The sequence below is a fragment of the Pogona vitticeps genome, chromosome 4 (genome assembly GCF_051106095.1).
Source record: "Pogona vitticeps strain Pit_001003342236 chromosome 4, PviZW2.1, whole genome shotgun sequence".
Classification (NCBI taxonomy): domain Eukaryota; kingdom Metazoa; phylum Chordata; class Lepidosauria; order Squamata; family Agamidae; genus Pogona; species Pogona vitticeps.
This window is the reverse complement of record NC_135786.1, coordinates 204,170,110-204,191,709: the sequence shown is the minus strand read 5'-3', so window position 1 is coordinate 204,191,709 and position 21,600 is coordinate 204,170,110. Positions and strand designations below refer to the sequence as shown.

At 39.8% G+C, this 21,600-nt stretch overlaps 1 protein-coding gene across 1 annotated transcript in view; it reads right to left on the bottom strand.

The window, feature by feature from the left end:
- Positions 1-21,600, bottom strand: part of CRISPLD1 (cysteine rich secretory protein LCCL domain containing 1) — a 48,259-nt gene that overhangs the window by 15,643 nt on the left and 11,016 nt on the right. The window contains exons 3-6 of the mRNA XM_020787504.3: positions 7,025-7,143; positions 6,455-6,587; positions 4,991-5,106; positions 1,528-1,628 (exon numbers count right to left, since the gene is read on the bottom strand). Of these exons, the coding sequence (XP_020643163.2) occupies positions 1,528-1,628; positions 4,991-5,106; positions 6,455-6,587; positions 7,025-7,143 (469 nt within the window). The remainder of the gene's footprint in view (positions 1-1,527; positions 1,629-4,990; positions 5,107-6,454; positions 6,588-7,024; positions 7,144-21,600) is intronic.

Sequence of the window (21,600 nt, the reverse complement as noted above, 5' to 3'; positions counted from 1 at the left end):
ATGTGTCTTTCCTACATCAAGTTATAGAGGAGTCTTTGAATCTTTGCATGGAATTAAGTTGCACTGGAATTAAGCTGAAATGAAGCCTTCTCACAGGTGGTTACTGGTAAAATTATATCCTGTGGGCACATCTAATTCAAACTGAGTTTTATAGGGACCTTTCCCATGGAAATCAATGGGATTTTAAGTCTGTAACCCTATAATCACTCATATGACAATCTGTCTGAGCATGATGGGAATTACCGTTGAATAGACATGCAAAGGAATATACTGTGGAAACTTCACTACTATGTCATGTTATGCACTGTCAAGTTGGAATTGATTTTTAACTACATTAACAGGTTTTCAAGTTAAGTTAGATATTTAATGAGTGGTTTTACCAGTTCCACCCATACCTCATCAGTTTCCATAGCAAAGTTAGGAAGTGAGATCAGGTCTCCTGAGACCTAGTCCATTAATCTATCCAATACATCACACTGGGCATATTACTAATGTAGGCATCCTTCAGTCTCGAGAGACTGTGGTAACGTGCTCTGAATAGAGGTCTTGAAACAGCATCTAGTGTGGCTGAGAAGGCCAATTCAAGAGTGACAATCCCTTCCACACTGAAGAGAAATTCAATCTGTCCCCTGTCCTGCTCCCTGATTTTGCTGCTTTCGGGACTGCCTCTTTGCCTCAGCTTGCTGGACAAGGGTCTCTTCAAATTGGGAGAGGCTATGATGCACTACCTGCCTCCAGGCTGAATGCTCAGATATCAAAGTTTCCCATCTGTTGAGGTCCATTCCTAAGGCCTTCAGATCACGCTTGCATATATCCTTGTATCACAGCTGTGGTCTCCCTCTGGGGTGATTTCCCTGCACTAATTCTCCATACAGGATATCTTTTGGAATTACTAATTACATATGTATGTATAATCATGACAGACAAATGTGCAGAAAAACCAATGTATAAGGAGGAACCAAACAAAAAGCAACTAAAACAATAAGATTTTAAGGTTTTTTTTTACATATCCAGTCTGAGTATAACAAACATGTACGTATTAGACTAGCATCAGTGTGGCATGCTCCTCCTCCAACATAAGTGGTTTGCTATTATGTCTACAGAAAGCCACACAGAGGACTGTCACCATGCATTCAGTAATCCTGCAAAAGCAAGATTCCTGACTTCAGAAACAAAATTCTCTGCATTTAAAGCTGTACACACAGAGCCCTTCTATCAAAACTGTAAGGGAAGCATTTAGCTCAATAGACAGAGATTTTATGCACTTTACCCAAAGGCTTCTCCAGAGCAAAGGAGACCTCTGGAAACTGACATGGAGGAGATAGTAAGATTTAAATGGAATTAAACTGAATTAAAGAGTAATGCTGTAGGTTGCTGATATCATCACAATTTATACTGGTAGGGATGCAGAACAGGATTTTAGCCACTCCTGTGCGTTTTAAAATACCTTTATTACTCCCTTATGAACCTACTATATAACAGCACTATTAAGTCACTTAAGAGTTACTAACAATCACAAAAACATACCTTTATAGCAAAGATTTTCTCTACAGCCTCCTCCAAAGCTAGGTGGGCATGCAGAACATGGGCGACCATGTTTGTATGGAGCGTGGCCCCACCAATTACCCCTAGGTGGAAAAGGTGGTATTTAGTGATGTAAATCATGACACTTATTCTGCTTAGCACAGTGAAAATCGCCACCAGCAGCAGCATATACCATCAAGTCATTTGTGACTTATGACAAACCTCATAGAGTTTTCTAAGTATAAAGGGATTTATCAGTTACTCTTCCTGGTGGCACTCTGGGACTGTGGACAGAGCATATAACTCCATCATCCACACAAGATCTGGGTGATTTCAGCTGGCCCTTCTCCCAGGAGGCACAGTCTGGATTCAAACAGTCAGCTCCCAGTTAAACCAGGATACCCCAATCTAAAAAGACACAAGTGTGTACAATTCCACCTCCCCCACTGGAACTATTTATTTTACCTAGACTATTGGGGTGGGGGGGTTAAGCACCTGTCACACTGGTATCCAAAGCCAAGCATCATCAACTGTGTATTGTAACGTCTGTCATAAAATGTAGATCAACTATGTAAGTGTTTCACATAAAAACCCTTCCATATGGAATGGAAATGGGCACAATTATGCCTTCAGGGGGCATTTTCCTTAGCAAAGTGGAAGGTCTCTACTAGACAGAAACAAAACATATTAGATATCTGGAAGTTGAGTCATGGCAACTGGACTTCTTTTTTATTAGGTTGAAACGTTTTGCTACTCATCCAAGTAGCATCTTCAGTCTGAGAAGAGTTGGTTGGATGAGCAGTGAAATGTTTCAACCTAATAAGAAAGAAATCCAGTTGCCATGACTCAACTTCCAAATAACCTCACCTGGATGACTGAGAATCTTCACAAATGTATTAAACATATTAAATAGCTATGATTAAAACATAAATGGCATATAAATAAATAAATGAAATGAGAAAAGATGAAAATATAAAGCACACACTCGTAACACAAGTCAAGGCAGAGTTGGGTATTATAGAATTTTAGGGGCATTCTAGTGAAATAATTTTGGAGAACTTTAAAAAAAAAAATCACAACACTACTTACATTTCAAAATTAATCTACAACCTGCATCACATTCTGAATAACCAGAGCCTCTAGTGAATCTATTTAGACCAAGTAAATTTCAGCAGATCTGATCTATTTGTGCAGGTTTCAATTCATCTGTAGGTGACCTCACAGTCAGAAAACATCAGTGCAAACAAGGAACAACAGAAGTGTCATATAATGTTGGCACGAAAGGCTTTTTGGCATGTGCCTGGAGATTTATGTATCTGCACAGCATTCTTTACCATGTTGGAAGCAAAGCATAATTCATTTCATTAAAACACTCATGTGAACCACCATTCAATAACTATTTAACCTCTTCTTAGCTGTAAGAAAAAGTGTTCACACCATTTCCAATGTACTCCCTAGCTTAGCAAGTTTTGAAAAACTAAGACAGCATTTCTGTACTCATGTTCCAGCTGCTGCACACTGCTTATTACTCTTTCTATGGCTCCCCTTGCTCTATGTAGGTCAATGACCCACAGATACAACCTGGCTTTGGCAGTGTTTCCATGGACATTGTAGGCCTAGTTTCACACCATTTAGGGATTTTCTGGCTGTGTGACTTGGTCTTGTCCTCTTAGGCTGACCAGATATAAGGCATGCTGGCCACGCTGCTGGTGTAAAACAGGCATATCCTCCCACCATCCCAGTGTAACTAGAGTACAGGCTTGCTCTGTCCAAGCAGTTCCAAAGCTGAGCAATTATGCAGCTGAGTGCAACAATATTTAACACTATATAAGATCAACATAATTAAGTTGAACTACAGCCAACCACCTTTCTTCTAAATATCCATTAGAGAATGAACAGATTATCTTTGTAAATAGTGTTGGCAGATTGTAGGGAATGCTTGGAATGCTGTGACTGTGGACTAAAACAGATTTAGCCTGGAGCTCTCAACATTCAAACTGTATTAGCATTACACTGTGCCAATGCTCCACTAGAAACACAGCCTGAAATCCTGTTGTGCAGTTCTGCCTGCACAACAGTAATAATATCAGCAGACTGACACTGATTAAAGGCTTACTTTTGCGGTGTTGGGAGAGTGCATAGCTCATACATGATGTGATAAAGTAATGTGCATGCCGAAATCACTAAGGGTACCCTTTAATCAGCAGCAATCTGCCACTGCCAATGATGTCATGCCCACTGTACAAGCAAACTCCATCCTGCAGTATTTTGGTCAGTGTTTTTATTTCTAGCAATGCTCTCTAATAGATTGTATGTTGCTTTACAGTCACTGTATCACTGATTCCCAAACTTGGGCACACAGATATCGTTCACTGAGCTATACCGACTCACAATTGCAAGATTTCATGGGAGGGGGTACTCTTGATGCCTATTAGGCTCTATAGTGTGGGCTTCCCACCACACTACTCCTCACAAGAACCCTACAACTCCTAGGGAGCACCAGGGTGGATTCCTTGGTTTTCAAAGAAACAGCATGCAGGCAGGAATACAAATGGAGGCATGGAAAACTCATCTGAGAAAGCAAATGGAAAAGCACTTGGGGGGGGGGCAGCTGGAGAAAATGAGGACAGGGATACTTAGCCTTCCTAAACAGGCACTTCAGGAAGGATGGGACTGTCAGACAGTTTGGATTTCCACTCCCAGAACTTGCCTACAGTCCCCCAGGCAGAATTCAGGGAGAAAGAACCTCAAAACAGATGCCTAAGGAGCAGCTTTCCATACCTTCATAAGTCCTCCAACCGACATACCTCTTCTTTGAAAAAGCGTGCTGCTTATATACTGTCCCATAGCGCTTCAAGCACTCTCCGGCGGTTTACAAGTTAATTATGCAGGCTACACATTGCCCCCCCTCCAGCGAGCTGAGTACTCATTTTACCGACCTCGGAAGGATAGAAGTCTGAGTCAACGTGGAGCTGCTACCTGGGATTAGTAGACTGCCTTCCTGCTCCTGGGGGTCTCCCTGGGAGTTGCAAAGTTTTGTGGGAAAGGTAGTCTCTATAAATTAGGCTCTATAAGCTGGGCTGCCCACACAACTACCCCTCCCACGAAGGCTTGCAGTTCCCAGGGAGAACCAGGGTGGTTATTTCGTTTTCAGAGAAGCAGCACACAGTTAGGAACACAGAGTTGTGGAAAGCTACTCTGCAGGCATTTGTTTTTTAGATCAGTGTCCTAGGATTCTGCCTGGGAGATTCTGAGCAAATTATGAGAGTCAGAGTCTAGAATATCAAAAGTTCTACCACTAGCACCAAGGGTTATGAGGTGAAGTAGATTGGGACAGAGGAGAGATCACAGGCAACAAATAGCTTAAACAATATGCCTCGAACTATTCCTCAAATCCAAACTGAAGCCTTGAGACATCTTTCTGTGGTCCACACAGTTCCCTCATTTATGCGGTATATATACTTACTTGGGAGAGTAATTGCACACCAAGTAAATTGCTTTTGGCCATATCTGTCCCCAGACATTCATGTTGTGACACAAGTTAACAGCACAACCTATTCTGCTACTTGTTGCCCACACCACCTAGAAGACAAAAAGGAGGGAAGTTATTAAATACCCGATTCAAACTTAAATAATTATGTATATTGCATATGTATTCTCAAAAAGTTAAAAAGCAGTCATGACTCATTTTTCTTTATGTAAAACCTTTCCATGCATACTGCACTCACTGTAAAGAGCAAAGTTGAAATTCAATATCTCGGTAATCATTATGTGATGAAACGGAGGATACTGAGTAAATGAAGGAGAAAATTTTTTAATATTTTTATAGTGCATCCATGGTTACCACAAGAGGATTCTGATTTACATCATCTTTCTGAGTCATTAACTTAAAAAAAGATATAATTCATTGATCATGCTGGATCCAAACTCAGACAAGGGTATGGGCATCACACCTTTGAAATAATATACCAGTATTAACACATTAATGGTAAATACTTTATTTTCCTGAGCTAATTGGTTCACAAAATCCAAGTCAGTTTTACTTATTGAAAGTATCAGTTCTGACATGCTTATCCAGAGAGCACATGTCACTCCATATTCCTCCCCAAAGAGAGAGGGGTCAATACCTCTCTTTCAAAACTAAATTTACTCTACATGGCCCAATCATGGCCCTTTAAATAGATTCAGATTATAACACCTAGTTGCCTTAATTAACGCACCTATGGCATTTCTTCAGGCTTCTGGAAATTATACTCAATGACCATCAGAGTATTGCATGTGCCAATTAAGGCTTCTGGGTTATTATAGTCCACACCAAATCCATTTATAGTCCTCCTCTATGGGGCTGGGCACAGAAACACATGGAAAAGACCACTGTGAAACTAGTCTTCAGATCCAGCCTATCTGCTTTTGCAAAGCTTATCACATGGCAAATAATACATTAACTTACAACTCTAACAAATCCCTGATGCACATCCAACGGGCAACTTAGATCTACAAATTTGCAGATATGGTCTAAGAAGGCATCCATGTGCACCATATCAGAATGAATATTCCATCCATATTGAGATGAAGCAACAGATAGCATAGATTGATGTGTTTTGCCTTGCTAAGGTGTATTGAAAAATAACAGTCTGGATGAATGAGGCCCTAGTGAAAATTTTTAAATATTCCTTCACAAACAGTGTGACCTACGTATTTTCTATCAACTTTCTCCCCATTTCTTGCCTTTAAAAGTATCCTGATTCAAATAGATGAGCTTATTATTGGATGATGATGATGATGATGATGATGATGATGATGATGATGATGATGATAATAATAATAATAATAATAATAATAATAATAATAATAATAATAATAATAATAATAATAATAATAATAATAATAATAATAATAATAATAATAATAATAATAATAGAAATCCCACCTGTGTATAATGAGTGCACACAGGACCAGAGCATCTGTAGGGGCAATAAGGGTTGCATTCCTGTGGATAAGCATAGCTAAAATCTTTCACTTCATCATACCACGATTGGACATGAAAAGTTAGAGGTCTGTATCTACAAAAATAAAAGCCAAAGAAAAGCCATAGTCATCTGAACAGCAGCTTCTGTTTCAACAAAAGAATCACATTTGAAATAATTTGAAACATCCAGTGAGTTAAAACACTGGTGATGCAATGCACATACCTCAAATGTTCTATACAAAACCACAGACTACAACCAATAAATGCACACAAATTTTAATAAATAAAACTGGGGGGGAGGGGGACAAATAAAACAGGATTGAAATTTTTTAATAAAATACATGGGCTTCAGTCACATGAACAGAATGAACGTTGTGCTTCTACCAGGAAGGATAAGCCACTTAATTTGATTTGCAACTCCATGTCATTTAAACTGCCAATGTGACTGAAGCTCATGTATTACACTGAAATGTTTCACCTGTTTTATATATTTTTTTAAATTTGGTTTTATTAAATTTTAAGCCTATTCACCTTCCCCAGTGGGCTCCCAAATTCTGTCCAATGGATGGAAGAAGACTTGCAGGCCCATGTTCCCAAAGGCATGTCTCAGCCCAGGACTCTGCTGATCTCTCCAGCTCAATATCCCATGTCTAAATTGAAGGAAAGGGAAATCAGACAAAGAGGTAAAATTTTGTTACTGTTTAATATACGTTAAGTTTACAAAAAATATTTTTTTCTTTTTCTTCCTAACGTGGTTTTATATTTTGAAAGGTGTCTGGATTTTTAGAATTTTTTTTAATAAACATGTTATATCTGGGTCATAAAGGCTTAATATGTCCAATGAGTTTCAATCAGTTGGAATAACACAATATGGTAATCACAGAACAAACACTTAAGGGAAAATGGGAAACACTTCACACAGTTCTCAGAAGAATCAATCAATTTGACTTCTCAAATACTGCCACTAGGGAGACAAGTGGAAGTGAAGAACAGATTTAAGGAACTCAATTTGGTGGACAGAGTGCCTGAAGAACTCGTAACATTGTACAAGAAGCAGCAACAAAAACCAACCCAAGAAAAGGAAATGCAAGAAAGCAAACTGGCTGTCCAATAAGGTCTTACAAATAGCAGAGAGGAGAAGGGAAACAAAATGCAGGGGAGATAGGGAAAGTTACAGAAAATGGATTGCAAACTTCCAAAGAATAGCAAGGAAAGACAAGAGGGCCTTCTTAAATGAACAATGTAAAGAAATAAAGGAAAATAATAGAAAAGAAAAAAACCAGAGATCTGTTCAGGAAAATTGGAGATATTAAAGGAACATTTTGTGCAAAGATGAACATGATAAAGGATAAAAATGGTAGAGACCTCACAGAAGGAGAAGACATCAAGAAGAGGTGGCAAGAATACAAAGAGGAATTATACCAGAAAGATTTGGATATCCCGGACAACCCAGATAGTGTGGTTGCTGACCTTGAGCCAGACATCCTAGAGAGTGAAGTCAAGTGGGCCTTAGAAAGCTTGTCTAACAACAAGGCCAGTGGAGGCGAGGCCATTCCAGTGGAACTATTTAAAATCTTAAAAGATGATGCTGTTAAGGTGCTACATTCAATATGCCAGCAAGTTTGGAAAACTCAACAGTGGCCAGATGACTGGAAAAGATCAGTCCACATCCCAATGCCAAAGAAGGGCAGTGCCGAAGAATGCTCCAACTACCGTACAATTGCACTCATTTCACACACTAGCAAGGTTATGATCAAAATCCTCCAAGGTAGGCTTCAGTAGTATGTGGACCAAGAACTCCCAGAAGTACTAACTGGATTTCGAAGGGGCAGAGGAATTACAGACCAAATTGCTAACATGCGCTGGATTATGGAGAAAGCCAGAAAGTTCCAGAAAAACATCTACTTCCGCTTCATTGACTATGCAAAAGCCTTTGACTGGGTGGACCACAGGAAACTATGGCAAGTCCTTAAGAAATGGGAGTGCCTGACCACCTTATCTATCTCCTGAGAAAGCTATACGTGGGACAGGAAGCAACAGTTAGAACTGGATATGGAAACACTGATCGTTTCAAAATTGGAAAAGGAGTATGACAAGGCTGTATAAGATGCCTGCTTCTTGGGAGGAAAGCGGTGAGAAACCTGGACAGAATCTTAAAAAGCAGAGACATCACCTTGCCAACAAAAGTCTGAATAGTCAAAGCTATGGTTTTTCCTATAGTGATGTACGGAAGTGAGAGCTGGACATAAAGAAAGCTGACCACTGAAGAATTGATGCTTTTGAATTATGGTGCTGGAGGAGACTGCAAGGAGATCAAACCTATCTGTTCTGAAGGAAATCAACTCTGAGTGCTCATTGGAAGGACAGATCCTGAAGCTGAGGCCCCAATACTTTGGCCATTTGATGAGAAGAGAAAACTCCCTGGAAAAGCCCCTGATGTTGGGAAAGTGTGAAGGCAAGAGGAGAAGGGGACGACAGATGGTTGGACAGTGTCATCGAAGCAACCAACATGACTTTGACCCAATTCCGGGAGGCAGTGGAAGACAGGAGGGCCTGGCGTGCTCTGGTCCATGGGGTCACAAAGAGTCGGACACGACTATATGACTAAACAACAACAGGGAGACAAAAGGGAATGAATGTAACCAGCATTCTAGCTCTAGTTGTGGCAATCCTTAATCCAGTTCCACTTTCTGTTGCACAGAAGGAAAAGAAGAAATTAAGGAATGGGAGGATCTTTCCTGTAACTAAGACCACAACTGAGGGATCAGAAGAGAAAGAATCCTGGAAGTTGAGTCATGGCAACTGGACTTCTTTCTTGTTAGGTTGAAACATTTTGCATTTTCCAGATAGTCACACATAGATGACTGAGAATTCTCACAGAATCCTTCACACAATTTTCTGTTGTTTTGGGGTCCCTGGAGTTTCTTTGCTTCTGTAACCATCCCATAATTTGTTAAATTCAATCATCTAAATTGTTAAATTCATATTTGCAGCATTTAACTTTTCTGTTCTTATTCGTCATTCAACTAAAAACTTTGGCAGAACTGAAATAAGAGGTGCCACTTAAACACATAATTAGGTGGTCCATATATAAAATCTAATCTGTTCATGATTTTTATGTAATAATTCCTCACTTCAAGCTAATGAAAAATGTTTTCATAAGAAAAACTGAGATATATTATGAGTTAATTACTCTTTTCTGTGTTCTAAAGTTTGCATGCTTAGATAACTCAATAGCCGAAGTCCACCATCTTTGCACAAGCTCAGCCACTTAAGGAACTGAAAATGTCCATTTGAAATAGAAAATGAAAAATGCATGATTTTGAGACACACTAGAAGAAATAACAACAGCATAGTATGTGTGTTACACTCAGAAAATGTACTTTGGTGGTGTGCATGCACAAAAATCAGTTATAAACATTTTTATCTGAGTTTATGACACAGGACTCATAAACTGTCTGCCGGATTCCAAATTACAATCATGATTTTCAAGTATCTATCTATCTATCTATCTATCTATCTATCTATCTATCTATCTATCTATCTATCTATCTATCTATCTATCTATCTATCTATCTATCTATCTATCTATCTATCTATCTTTACTGTACTTAGTGGCTGAAATCTTGCCGTGTGGCTTCACATGCACAATGAGAACAATGTCATCATCATCATAAAATCACTGCTGATTAAAGTGTTGGCAGCACTCATTTCAGATTGCCACAACTCATACACAATTAAATGAAGTTGTGTGCACCCCAAATTGCAATTTGCTGTGCTATCTGGACCACATACAGAGCTGTGTGACAGGATTTCAACCACTGTACATTTGATCATAAGCAAATGAGTATGTGAATATCCAACACATTTAATGTGCACTGTCATGTTGGTCTCTGCCCTCTGTGCTGGTCCATCAGAAAATAAGCCACAGCTGGGACCATACATTCGTTAGCATCAACTAAGGTACTAGTGATACATGCAAGCTTTCAAATCCTGAAGAACTATACAGCAGGCTAAATAGTACAAAGGGATGGGAGAAGAAATAGAGATGTCCTAAAATAAGGCTAGGTGTTTAGACCACAACTTCTGACATTACACTCAGTCCCAGGTTGAAGATTACAGACAATTTGGACTATCATTTTTAGGCATGCAAGTATCACTTGACACTTAATAATGCACAGTGGAACAATAATGTCAATTTCTAAAATGTTCTGTAGTGTACTGTGTTAAAAAGAGAAACCAAAGAGTGAAATGTGACAGTGTGTGCCTGGGTTCTTCCTTCTTCAAATTTCATATCTCAAACATCCTTCTAAAAACTTCAATGTTTTCTTCCTCTTTGCAATTTAACTAATTAATTGATTAAACCATTTTCATCCATCCTATATCCATAAATCTCAGGGCAGTATTTAATCAGTAAATAGTATGACATAAAATCCCACAGAAGTTCAGCAAAAAAAATGACAATACAGGATGAGATCAGCAGAGGTCAGCCAGCCCTCAGGAAAGTACGTTCTATAATTGGTTCTACACAACAAAAGAATATTACCGGTGTCGAACTGTGGCCCTCCAGATGTTCTTGGACTTCAACTCCCAGAAGCCTTCACCACCACCTCTGCTGGCCAGGATTTCTGGGAGTTGAAGGCCAAGAACATCTGGAGGGCCACAGTTCGACACCATAACATACTATTCCCAAGAGTGCAGCACAAAGAATCACCCCCTTTCAAATTATAAAACTCAGCCAGGTATGCAGTGCACACTGCACCAAATACTGAACTCTCAAGCTATTTAAATGTCATTGTTAAAACCTTGAACTCAGAACATAAGTGTATTGGTACCTAACAAAACTAAGTGGTGTTGCATAGTTTCTATGGCTAGTATCCTATTGTTGTCCCCATAGGAACAAATCCTCTAAATTACCATTCAGCCTTGTTGTAAACCACCTTGGCTGCAAGATGGGTAGTAAGTAAGTAAGTAAGTAAGTAAGTAAGTAAGTAAGTAAGTAAGTAAGTAAACAAACAAACAAACAAACAAACAAACAAATTCAGTGGGTTTACCCTAGCTGGGATTAGCCACAGAAACCGTATAACACCAGTTTTAAAGGATTTTGGGACTAGTAATAGGTGCTGGCCATTAGAACCTTTCTGTCAGCAATACAGCCACAACATCCTAGCTCAAGGCAGAGAGAACCAAGAGGTAAACATGAACTACTGTGGCTACTTATCCAAAACTGAGGGCAGCTGAACCTGGCCAAAAGCTCTCAAGTCATCAAGGCAGCATGAACCTCTAACAACAAAAATGAATCTAGGAGTACTCCTAGATTTCTATTCCTTCAGAGAAACAGGAAATCCATTCAAAGCAGGAGTCAGTTCCTGAACTCTATATATTGTCAAGTCAGGTTTTGCTTGTTGGCCCTCATTCAACCCATTAAAATATCCAAAAATATTTCAAGATCCTCCTTTGCCTAATTTGTCCTTCAAAAAATTAGTTTATTTGAAGAACTACTCCAAAACTCAATTTTAGTAAACGGTGTAATCTAAAGCACAGTTCTACCCTTGTTATTCAGAAGCAAGTTTTTATTACACTCAGTATGACATATCGCTGGTTCAGGGTGTATAAGCCTGCCACTTTAATCAGGTTGATCCATCAGTAATATCTCCAAACATACAAAAACATTTGAGATTAACCACATTTTCAACAGAAAAGCATCTTCTGAAGACAATTATGAAACGCAGCTGTCCAGAACACTACAAAAACACCATTGATTAAAAGCTTCATTTATTGTGGCCATTTATGACAGATGTACATATATACCTGAGGAACTTTTCAAACTGCACAGAATATTGAAGATGATTTTGAAAGGTTCATAATTTTGGGAAAAGATTTTATAGGCAAAACTCATTGAACAATATTTTCTTCTTTAGTGTCCAGACTGCAAAACACTTTGGTCAATTCTTTGTCTGCTTTAATAGACATAACAAGGATGTTGTAGGTTTGTTTGTTTGTTTGTTTTACAATAAACTTTCTGGCAAACAGCACTGCTGCACTTTTAAAGAATACAACATAAGCTTAGTGAAAGGAAGCCATCAACAGCAAGAACATACAACAACAACAACATCTTCAGAGGTCTGCAAATGGAATAAAAAGAAGCTTTGAATACGCTTCCAACAACAGGCTGATACTGAGCAGCATTTGGACCCATAAGGAAGACTGTATTCTCAGTCCAGCCCTCTCACAAGGCAGACTGAGATCTTTGCTGGCAGATCAGGAGCGGCAGATCTTGACCAAGTATTCCTTCCCTGCTGGCCACTACTCTATAAGACTCACTCTTTCCATTATACATCAACATTTCCCCCTATCCAGCACAATGTAAGGGAAGAAGATGTAAAGATGTTGGGTATGCTCAGTGGTTGGGGCTGGCAGAGGAGAAGCAGAAGATTAATCACTTCCACTCCTGAACAAATCAGGGTTTCTGGCTTGAAACATAAAACACTCTACCCTCAACTGTGATGAGTGGTGAGGCTTTAAAAAAATCTTACTGTTCAGCGCTCCTCAAATGTGCTATATAGAATGCTATATTTAATCACATACTGTAAGTAATGTGTTTTGCACATTATTAAGGTTGCACTGCCCTTAACAAAAATAAATACACATAACTATTCTCTACTTTCCCCTACTGGCCAAAACTGATACTGCACCTTGGAAAAATTTACAGAAATGGGGGAGAGGGGAGAAAACTAAAGAATATTTGCCTTGTCAATTAGGACTGATAAGAAAATGTTATAAAATTCCCACAAAATGCCTCAAAAATGACTTAAAATGGCCTTAAGAATTAGTTTTTGAAAGTAACTAGGTATTACTTAATGAATTTAGGTGTTACTTATTAAACCTAAAACAAAACTTCATAGAACCATAGAAAAGTAACCTTGAAAAGGGCCTACAAGGCCATCAAGGCCAACCCCCTGTTGTATGCAGGAATATAATCAAAGCATATCTGCCATGTGATTATCTAAGTTTTTCTTGAATGTCTCCAGTGTTGGAGTACTCACCAACTCCCGAGGTAACTGGTTCCACTGTCATACTGCTCTAACAGTTAGGAAGTTTTTCCTGATATTCAACCAAAATTTGGCTTCCTTTAACTTGAGCCCATTGTTGCGTATCCTGCACTCTGGGATGATCAAGAACAGATCCTCCCCTCCTCTATGACAGCTTTTCCAATATTTGAAAAGTGTCATCATATTAGCTTTTAGTCTTCTTTTCTCAAGGATAAACATTCCCAGTTCTTTCAGCCTTTCCTCATAAGGCTTGGTTTCCAGCCCCCTGATCATCCTTGTTGCCCTCCCCTGAACTTGTTCCAATTTGTTAGCATCCTTCTTGAAGTGTGGTGTCCAGAACTGGACACAATACTCAAGGTGAGGCCTAACCAGTGCTGAATAGAGGGGGACTAGCACCTCATGGGATTTGGAAACTATACTTCTATTAATGCAGCCTAAAATAGCATTTGCCTATTTTTGTAGGCACATCATATTTAGCTTGTGATCTACGACAATTCCAAGATCCTTCTCACTCATTGTTTTGCTGAGCCAGGCATTTCCCATCTTGTAACTGTGTAATTGGTTTCTTTTTCCGAGGTACTTCGCAGTTATCCCTGTTGAATTTCATTCTGTTTTTGAAAGTAACTAGATATTACCTAATGAATTTCGGTGTTACTTATTAAACCTAAAAGCAACTTCACAGAACTACTAGTTCTATAAACTACTAGTTCATAACTACTAGTTGTATTACCCCACACCTAAAAGTAACTAGTTATAGATAACTATACTATTTGTAACTAGTTACTTCTGTGCTCTAAGCTATATCAAGTCAGGCACAACCAGGAATAATGTACAGACACAAATAAGGAAGAATATACATTTATCTGTTTCCCAGAAAGATGTTTCATTTAGTAAATGCCAGGGACAGCCTGTAGGACAAAACTTCCATGGTGGGAAGGAGATGAGTCATTCTTCCAGTGATACCGTTGAATGCATCCAAAGACACATTTCTGTGAGCATCTACAACTGTTTGTGAGATGTTCAGGACTGTGAATGGACCAAATATAATGAAAAAGTAATCCAAGGTATCCCACAGGATATAGGATAAAGCAGAACGTTTTCCCTAGCCACAGAGAAAGAAGCATCTGGAAAGAGCTGGAGACCTACCCTAACAAATCCCCTTTGTTCCACAATGGAAAAGCCCAAGCATCAGCTATCCACTGTTGCAACACTACCAGTGAAGAGGACAATAAGGTGGTGTTATTCGTCCAGAGTATACTTCTTATTCCCCTTGTCATTTCCCACTACCCAAGACAGGGGAGAAACTACACTAGCCTGGAGTTGCTTCAGTTTATTTCTCTACCATATGGAACAATGCATTTTTTCTCCTTGAATGAGCCTGGAAGAGCAGTTTGGCCACCACTGGCTTCTCCTTTTTTAGCTCCCCCTACTTGGATTGCATGGGGACGTGGTGGCGCTGTGGGCTAAACCGCAGAAGCCTGTGCTGCAGGGTCAGAAGACCAAGCAGTTGTAAGATCGAATCCACGTGATGGAGTGAGCTCCCATCGCTTGTCCCAGCTCCCGCCAACCTAGCGGTTCGAAAGCATGCAAATGCAAGTAGATAAATAGGGACCACTTCGGTGGGAAGGTAACAGCATTCCGTGTATAAGTCGCACTGGCCATGTGACCATGGAAGATTGTCTTCGGACAAACGCTGGCTCTATGGCTTGGAAACGGGGATGAGCACCACCCCCTAGAGTCGAACACGACTGGACAAAAATTGTCAAGGGGAACCTTTACCTTTACCTTTACTTGGATTGCTGTGTTCATTCATCAGTAATTCATATTACAGAGATTAAAGAATTTCAAAACATGACAAAAACTGCAGAATAGTATTCTGATCAACTACGTAGTATTCCAAATATATCAGTACTATCTGAAATTGGCAAGCCTAATTTCTCATCTAAACTTTCACTAGTTATGTTATTTGTATACCAAAAAATCTGTATCTTGTGTTCTGAAATCCCAGTACAAACACCTTTTGATCTTCACTCAACACTTTTCAGAGAGAGGATCACAGAATCCAATGTAGCTGCCCAAAGAACAGAAAGAGATCCTTTGAAAGCTAGATGTAAAAGTTTGTGAAGTAAAATAGCTAAGATCCAGACTTAGTTAAAGACAGTAATGCATACAGTTGGCACCAACAAAAGTAAACATTTACTGTGGCATCATATAATTTCTCAATGCTGTATTCATTCTATATAAGGAATAGACTGGTAAAGTAAACAACACCGCACAGTACAGTATTTATTTATTTTTTATAACACCTACTATATTCTTTAAAACATATTACAATAAATAAGGAAAAGGAGGATTTAAAAATTGAATAAACAACAGCATAGGAAAGAAGCTAATTTATATAACCAAAGAAATCCATTTAGATAAATTAGGTTTCCTTGAATATTACTTATTTGAGCTAAAAACACGATGAACTGAAATGTGGCATCTATCACCCTGGATGTTGGAGGCAAGCGCTTGCTAGTGAAGATGCACATAAACCTGGGAACATACCACACCGACACAGAGGGTTGTGCACACTTTATTTTAAAATGTATCCTTAGTCAAAACTTCATGCCACCATTATGGATGGTTTTAAAATCCAGAATACAGTATATATATAGTAGGGTTGCAACCCTATACTAACTTACTTGAAAGTAAGTGCTAGTAAATCTAATGGGATCTATGTCTAGGCATACATATATAGAATTGCACTGTAGATTTTCAACTGTTCAAGTGTCCTTGTAAATACCTAGAAATTTGCCTTCTGGTTGGGATACAGAAGAAAGCAAATATTTGTATTTCAGTGAAAGACAGCAAAGTACAAATATTGTTCCTTGCTACTGTAAGTTACTGACAGTCTCAAACATCTCAGCATTATAGTCACAGAAATGTGTGTATTCTGAAATTTAAAAGCACGATTTCTGTGCCAAGAAAAGCTGGATTGTCCCAGTTTTTGCATAATTTATTCTAAGCATCAGAAGAGTCACTAAAATCCTACAACTCAATTCTAGCAATCATATTTTTCCTGCCTCCGGCATCTTACATTATAATAGGCATGTCCCACATTCAATAAGCTAACCTTCCCTAACCTGATGTTTCCTTAATATACAGTACTGGACTTTGATTCCCATCATTCAGAGACTCCCAACATTCAAAGTTAGAAAGGCCTTTGGCCATGATGTTTCAGAATGGTGGGAACCATACTACAGCACATCTGGGAAACACAGGGTTAGGAAAGCTTGTATAGGCATTTATTTGGCAACACAATGAGAGGGAGGAGGAATCTCAGCACCGGCAATCACAATTCCCCACCAGAATTACTTCTCTGTCTAGAGTTTGTTAGAGCTTGCGGATTTCAATTTTTTACTAGTAAAATAAATTTCACAGAAGACAAATGCACAGAAAGAAAAGAAGGGGGGGGGAGGAATGGCTAGGGGTGTAAACACTGTTTTTCCATTAGTAAACCTCATGCTTCTGTAACCCAGATGATGTTTCAGCACTTCTATCACTTGTATTCTCCAACTGTTCATGATTTCACATTTTCTGTTGTTACAGCAAAGATTTATATATTTGTTCTCTTAGCTACTTTTGCAAGGGAGAATCCATTGATGAAAAGTTCCAGATAAGAATAAGAGGATAAGTTGGTATCACTCAGCCCTTTGATGCCATGTCAATAGCCTCTGGGGACAGACATGGAATCTACAGCACTTCCGCCAAGCTTTGAAGTAGAGCAGGAAAGTGGAAAGCTACAGAGGAAGCATTTTCACTTTGAAAACTCTGGCTGAGTTCTTGGTTAAGTGCTCCACTTACGAAAATCAACCACTTAAAACATCCCACAGGCCATAATGCTCTGTACTTTAAAAAAAAAAAAGGAATTGTGTTCATCAGATGTCTTTGAAAACCAGTGGCAAAATGGATAATAGGAAAGGAAGGGAGATGAAAAATATGAAAAGCAAAAGACTTTAAGTGACTGGAAGACATAGGAACTGAATTTGTACTATATAAATGTCTACCCAGACATAAGTCACTCATGCCACTAAAGGCTATCCCTATGAAATTTAAGATTGCTGCCTTAACCTCTTATAGCAGGGTCCTATGTCATGCTTCCCTTCTCCACTCCCCAACTTCCTCTTCGGTGTGAACCTGCCTTACATTCTTCAGTACTATATATTTTTTAAAAAAAACACCAAAAGTGGCACCTAGATGAGCATGTAACTGCTAGGCACAATTTCTTCAGCCTATGTGTTTGCATTATATTGTGACTTCCCAGATCCCTGCCCTCCTGTTTTCCTCTCTGACACATCATTTTGTCTTTCACTTTTATTTAGCTGCCTCATCATCTCTGCTGGCAGCCTTACCTGTTGCTTTTCCTTAAGTCTCCAAAACTTCCAACATATTTTTTCACCTCATCCTTCTTATCCCTCTGATACTATACTAGACTCACCCCAACTTCTTTTCTCTTGACCTCTGCTTCTTCGATCCTTTCTTCTTTCTCTCATTCTTTTCTAAATCCCTTCCCACTTTTCATCTACTGCCTTCTATACTGTTTCCCCAATCCTCTGCCTCTTTCCTTCCTCCTGCTTTCCTTCTCCCTCCCGCCAACAATTCATCTCAGCTGCAGAACCCTCTGTACCCTTTTAATAGTGAACACATGGATAGCAGTTAGATAAAGGCAGACTGCAACATACGTGGACAGATGACTGCCAGTCCAACTGTTTATCAACTACTTACTTTCTTCACCCTGACCTTCTCTCCCTCTATTCATTGGATCTTCCTCCTCTTTTAATCTTTGAACAACAACAAATGTATGTACATCTGTGAGAACATATGGAATATTATTTTAACTGAGATTTGCCTTCCAGACACATATATACCTGAAAACCAGCCCCAAAAACCTGGCATATCTATGATTTAATCCACAAATCCAACTTACTCCAGGGAGTAATCTGAAACCCAACTCCATATACTTCCTTTGCACAGAGGTGCAAAAGTTATATCACATGTTATTTAAAGGAAGAAGATTTCATTGGTCTTTGTAAGGACAAAACACAGCATAATGAGATCCAGAGTATAAATTTAAAACTTAATTTATTGTTTTAAGAATTTATCATAAACAATGAAAGGAATGTATTTCAGTAACTAGCTAAGTACATACTGGGTAAAGTGAAAACCTCACCTCCTACCAATGGAAAACTATTGTGTAAAGAAAGGTTGCCTACCTGTAACTCTAGTTCTTCAAGCAGTTATCTGTAAATTCACACCAATGGTTACTTCTGTGCCTGCACTGGCATCTTTGGAACATTTGAGACCTTAAACCAGTTCAATTAATCCACCCACTCTCCCTATTTGGCATGCTCCACCCCCATCCTTTATCCTCAGTTCCCCCAGTCCACTGCTGAGAAAAACAGAGCAGTAGTGTGGCAGACTGAGGTTAGGATGGCTGGATTGTGTGAATCCACAGATGACCAGTCAAAGAATTAGTTACTGGAAAAGAGCCTGTCTATCTTCTTCGTTGTCTCTATGATTCACACCAATGGGTGACTGACAAGCTTGCATATTGGCTGGTGTGATGTCACACCAACACAGAGAAAATAGCTACTCTGCCAAATGATTAATCCAAATTGATTTGATTGTACATGTGGTCAAAATGTGGAGGAGATGAATATGTAATCTCCAATTGCAAAGATTTCACCATTTGGAACATGAGATCTCAATACGAACAAGAATCCTCAGAAAGCGAGTTTGTGCCCCCAGTGCCTGACTCAGGTGTTGTGGTCAGAACAGACAGGGATTCTTCATATAGATCATTTTCAAAATAAGAAGGTTCAGATCAAGGTTTTTTTCAGTGATGAGCTCCCATGCATCCTCCAGATGACTGTGAGTGGTCTTTTCTTTCCGACAGATGCTAAGGCCTGCTTAGTTGCATCCAAGTGTAACAACTTGTTTTGAGATGTGGAAGGAGCTGTTTTGGCATTGAGAGCATGGCTGTGGTGCTTGCCCAGTAGCTTCTTGGCTGACCTGTTGCCTGAAGTTGAAGATGATGATTGGTTAGTTTCCTTTCAGCATTGAGAAGGCTTCAGAATTGGATAGTGAGACACCAAGGATTGGTCTACTGCCCTTTGATGCTGAGAAAGCTTTGGTATCAGACAGAAAAACGCCATGGGTTGGTCTATTGTCCTTCAATGCCAAGAAGACTTCAGTGTTGGAAAGCAAGGACACAATAACTCTGAGGAACCCGAAACTGACCTTGGTGGTTGATTCAGGGATTTCAACATCAACCTGCCCGTCTTCAAGAAATCTTGTGGTGTTGAAGGCTTAGAAGGATGGGACCCAGAGACAGGAGGCACTGGTTTCTGACAGTCTCCTGTTTGTAATTTGGGACCTTGAAACCAATCTAGACTTATTGCGATCAGAGCTTTGTTTTGTAGATTGAGACCTTCTTCAGGTCTCGTGAAGCTGAAGCCCAATAAGTATGCTATCTGTGCCAATAAGCACTGTTGTTGTTTAGTCATTTAGTCGTGTCCAACTCTTTGTGACCTCATGGACCAGAGCACGCCAGGCCCTCCTGTCTTCCACTGCCTCCCGGAGTTGGGTTAAATTCATGTAAGTCACTTCGATGACAGTGTCCAACCATCTCATCCTCTGTTGTCCCCTTCTCCTCCTGCCTTCACACTTTCCCAACATCAGGGTCTTTTCCAGGGAGTCTTCTCTTCTCATGAGATGGCCAAAGTATTGGAGCCTCAGCTTCAGGATCTGTCCTTCCAGTAAGCACTCAGGCTTGATTTCCTTTAGAATGGATAGGTTTGTTCTCCTTGCAATCCAGGGGACTCTCAAGAGTCTCCTCCAACACCACAATTCAAAAGCATCAATTCTTCGGCGGTCAGCTTTCTTTATGGTCCAGCTCTCACTTCTGTACATTACTACAGGGAAAACCATAGCTTTGACTATTCAGACTTTTGTTGGCAAGGTGATGTCTCTGCTTTTAAAGATGCTATCGAGGTTTGTCATCGCTTTCTTTCCCTTCATGGATTGCTGCCTTGTCGTGGCAAAGGGGCTTGAGTAACTCAGTGAAGCTACCGGCTATGCCGTGCAGGGCCACCCAAGATGGACAGGTCATAGTGGAGAGTTCCGACTAAACGCAATCCACCTGGAGCAGGCAGTGGCAAGCCACTCCAGTATCTTCGCCAAGAAAGCCCCATGACCAGAAACAAAAGGCCAATAAGCATATATAGCTACAATTTGGGAGCACATTGATGACCTATGGAGAGGCCTTGCATGCTTCTCTCTCTGCAGCCCACAGTAATAGAGATAAGGTAGTGGGAAATGCTACTCTGGCCCTGGGTAGAACTGAGACACCGACCCCAAAAAACAGGGTGATGGATACATCATTTCCAGCATTAGAACAGTACATGACAAGAGGATAGTTTTTTTCCAGTCTGGTCTTCTCTCTTTAATCAACTCCAAATCCAAGGAGGAATGCCAGGGGAAGTGTTCAGGCTCTGTTAGAGAGGTGATAATATTCTAATACTCTGCTGTATCATCAAGCTCCACTACAGGGTGCAGATAAAGGTCACAGACAGTACCTGTCCATGACAGATATCCTTCTCTGAGACCAATCCTAGACAAACTAGCTCCTCCTATTATGTGTCAATCAGGGAGCATCGCAGTGGCAAGACGCAGGGTGTTGATGGTTACCTGTCCTAGAATCTATAGTTAGGTTTAGGTTGGAGCTTTGACCTTTTAGCTTGACTGGCCTCAGAATCTGTGGTGTTCTTTCTTTTCTTTGTAACTGAAGCCAAGGTTGACTTAAAAATCAGCTTCAGGGCCAATTTCAAGGTGAAAGGTGTAACCACAATGTTGGTAGCTGGCACATGGAGTGAGGACTCAACTTGTATGGGACTTTGGTCTTCCACTGGGTTAGTGGAGGTGGTTTCAGATGAGATGGTATCCATCAAGATTGGCTTTAACAGTCCTGAAAATTTTTGAAACCAAAGTAATGCTACCTCAGCAGTGGCT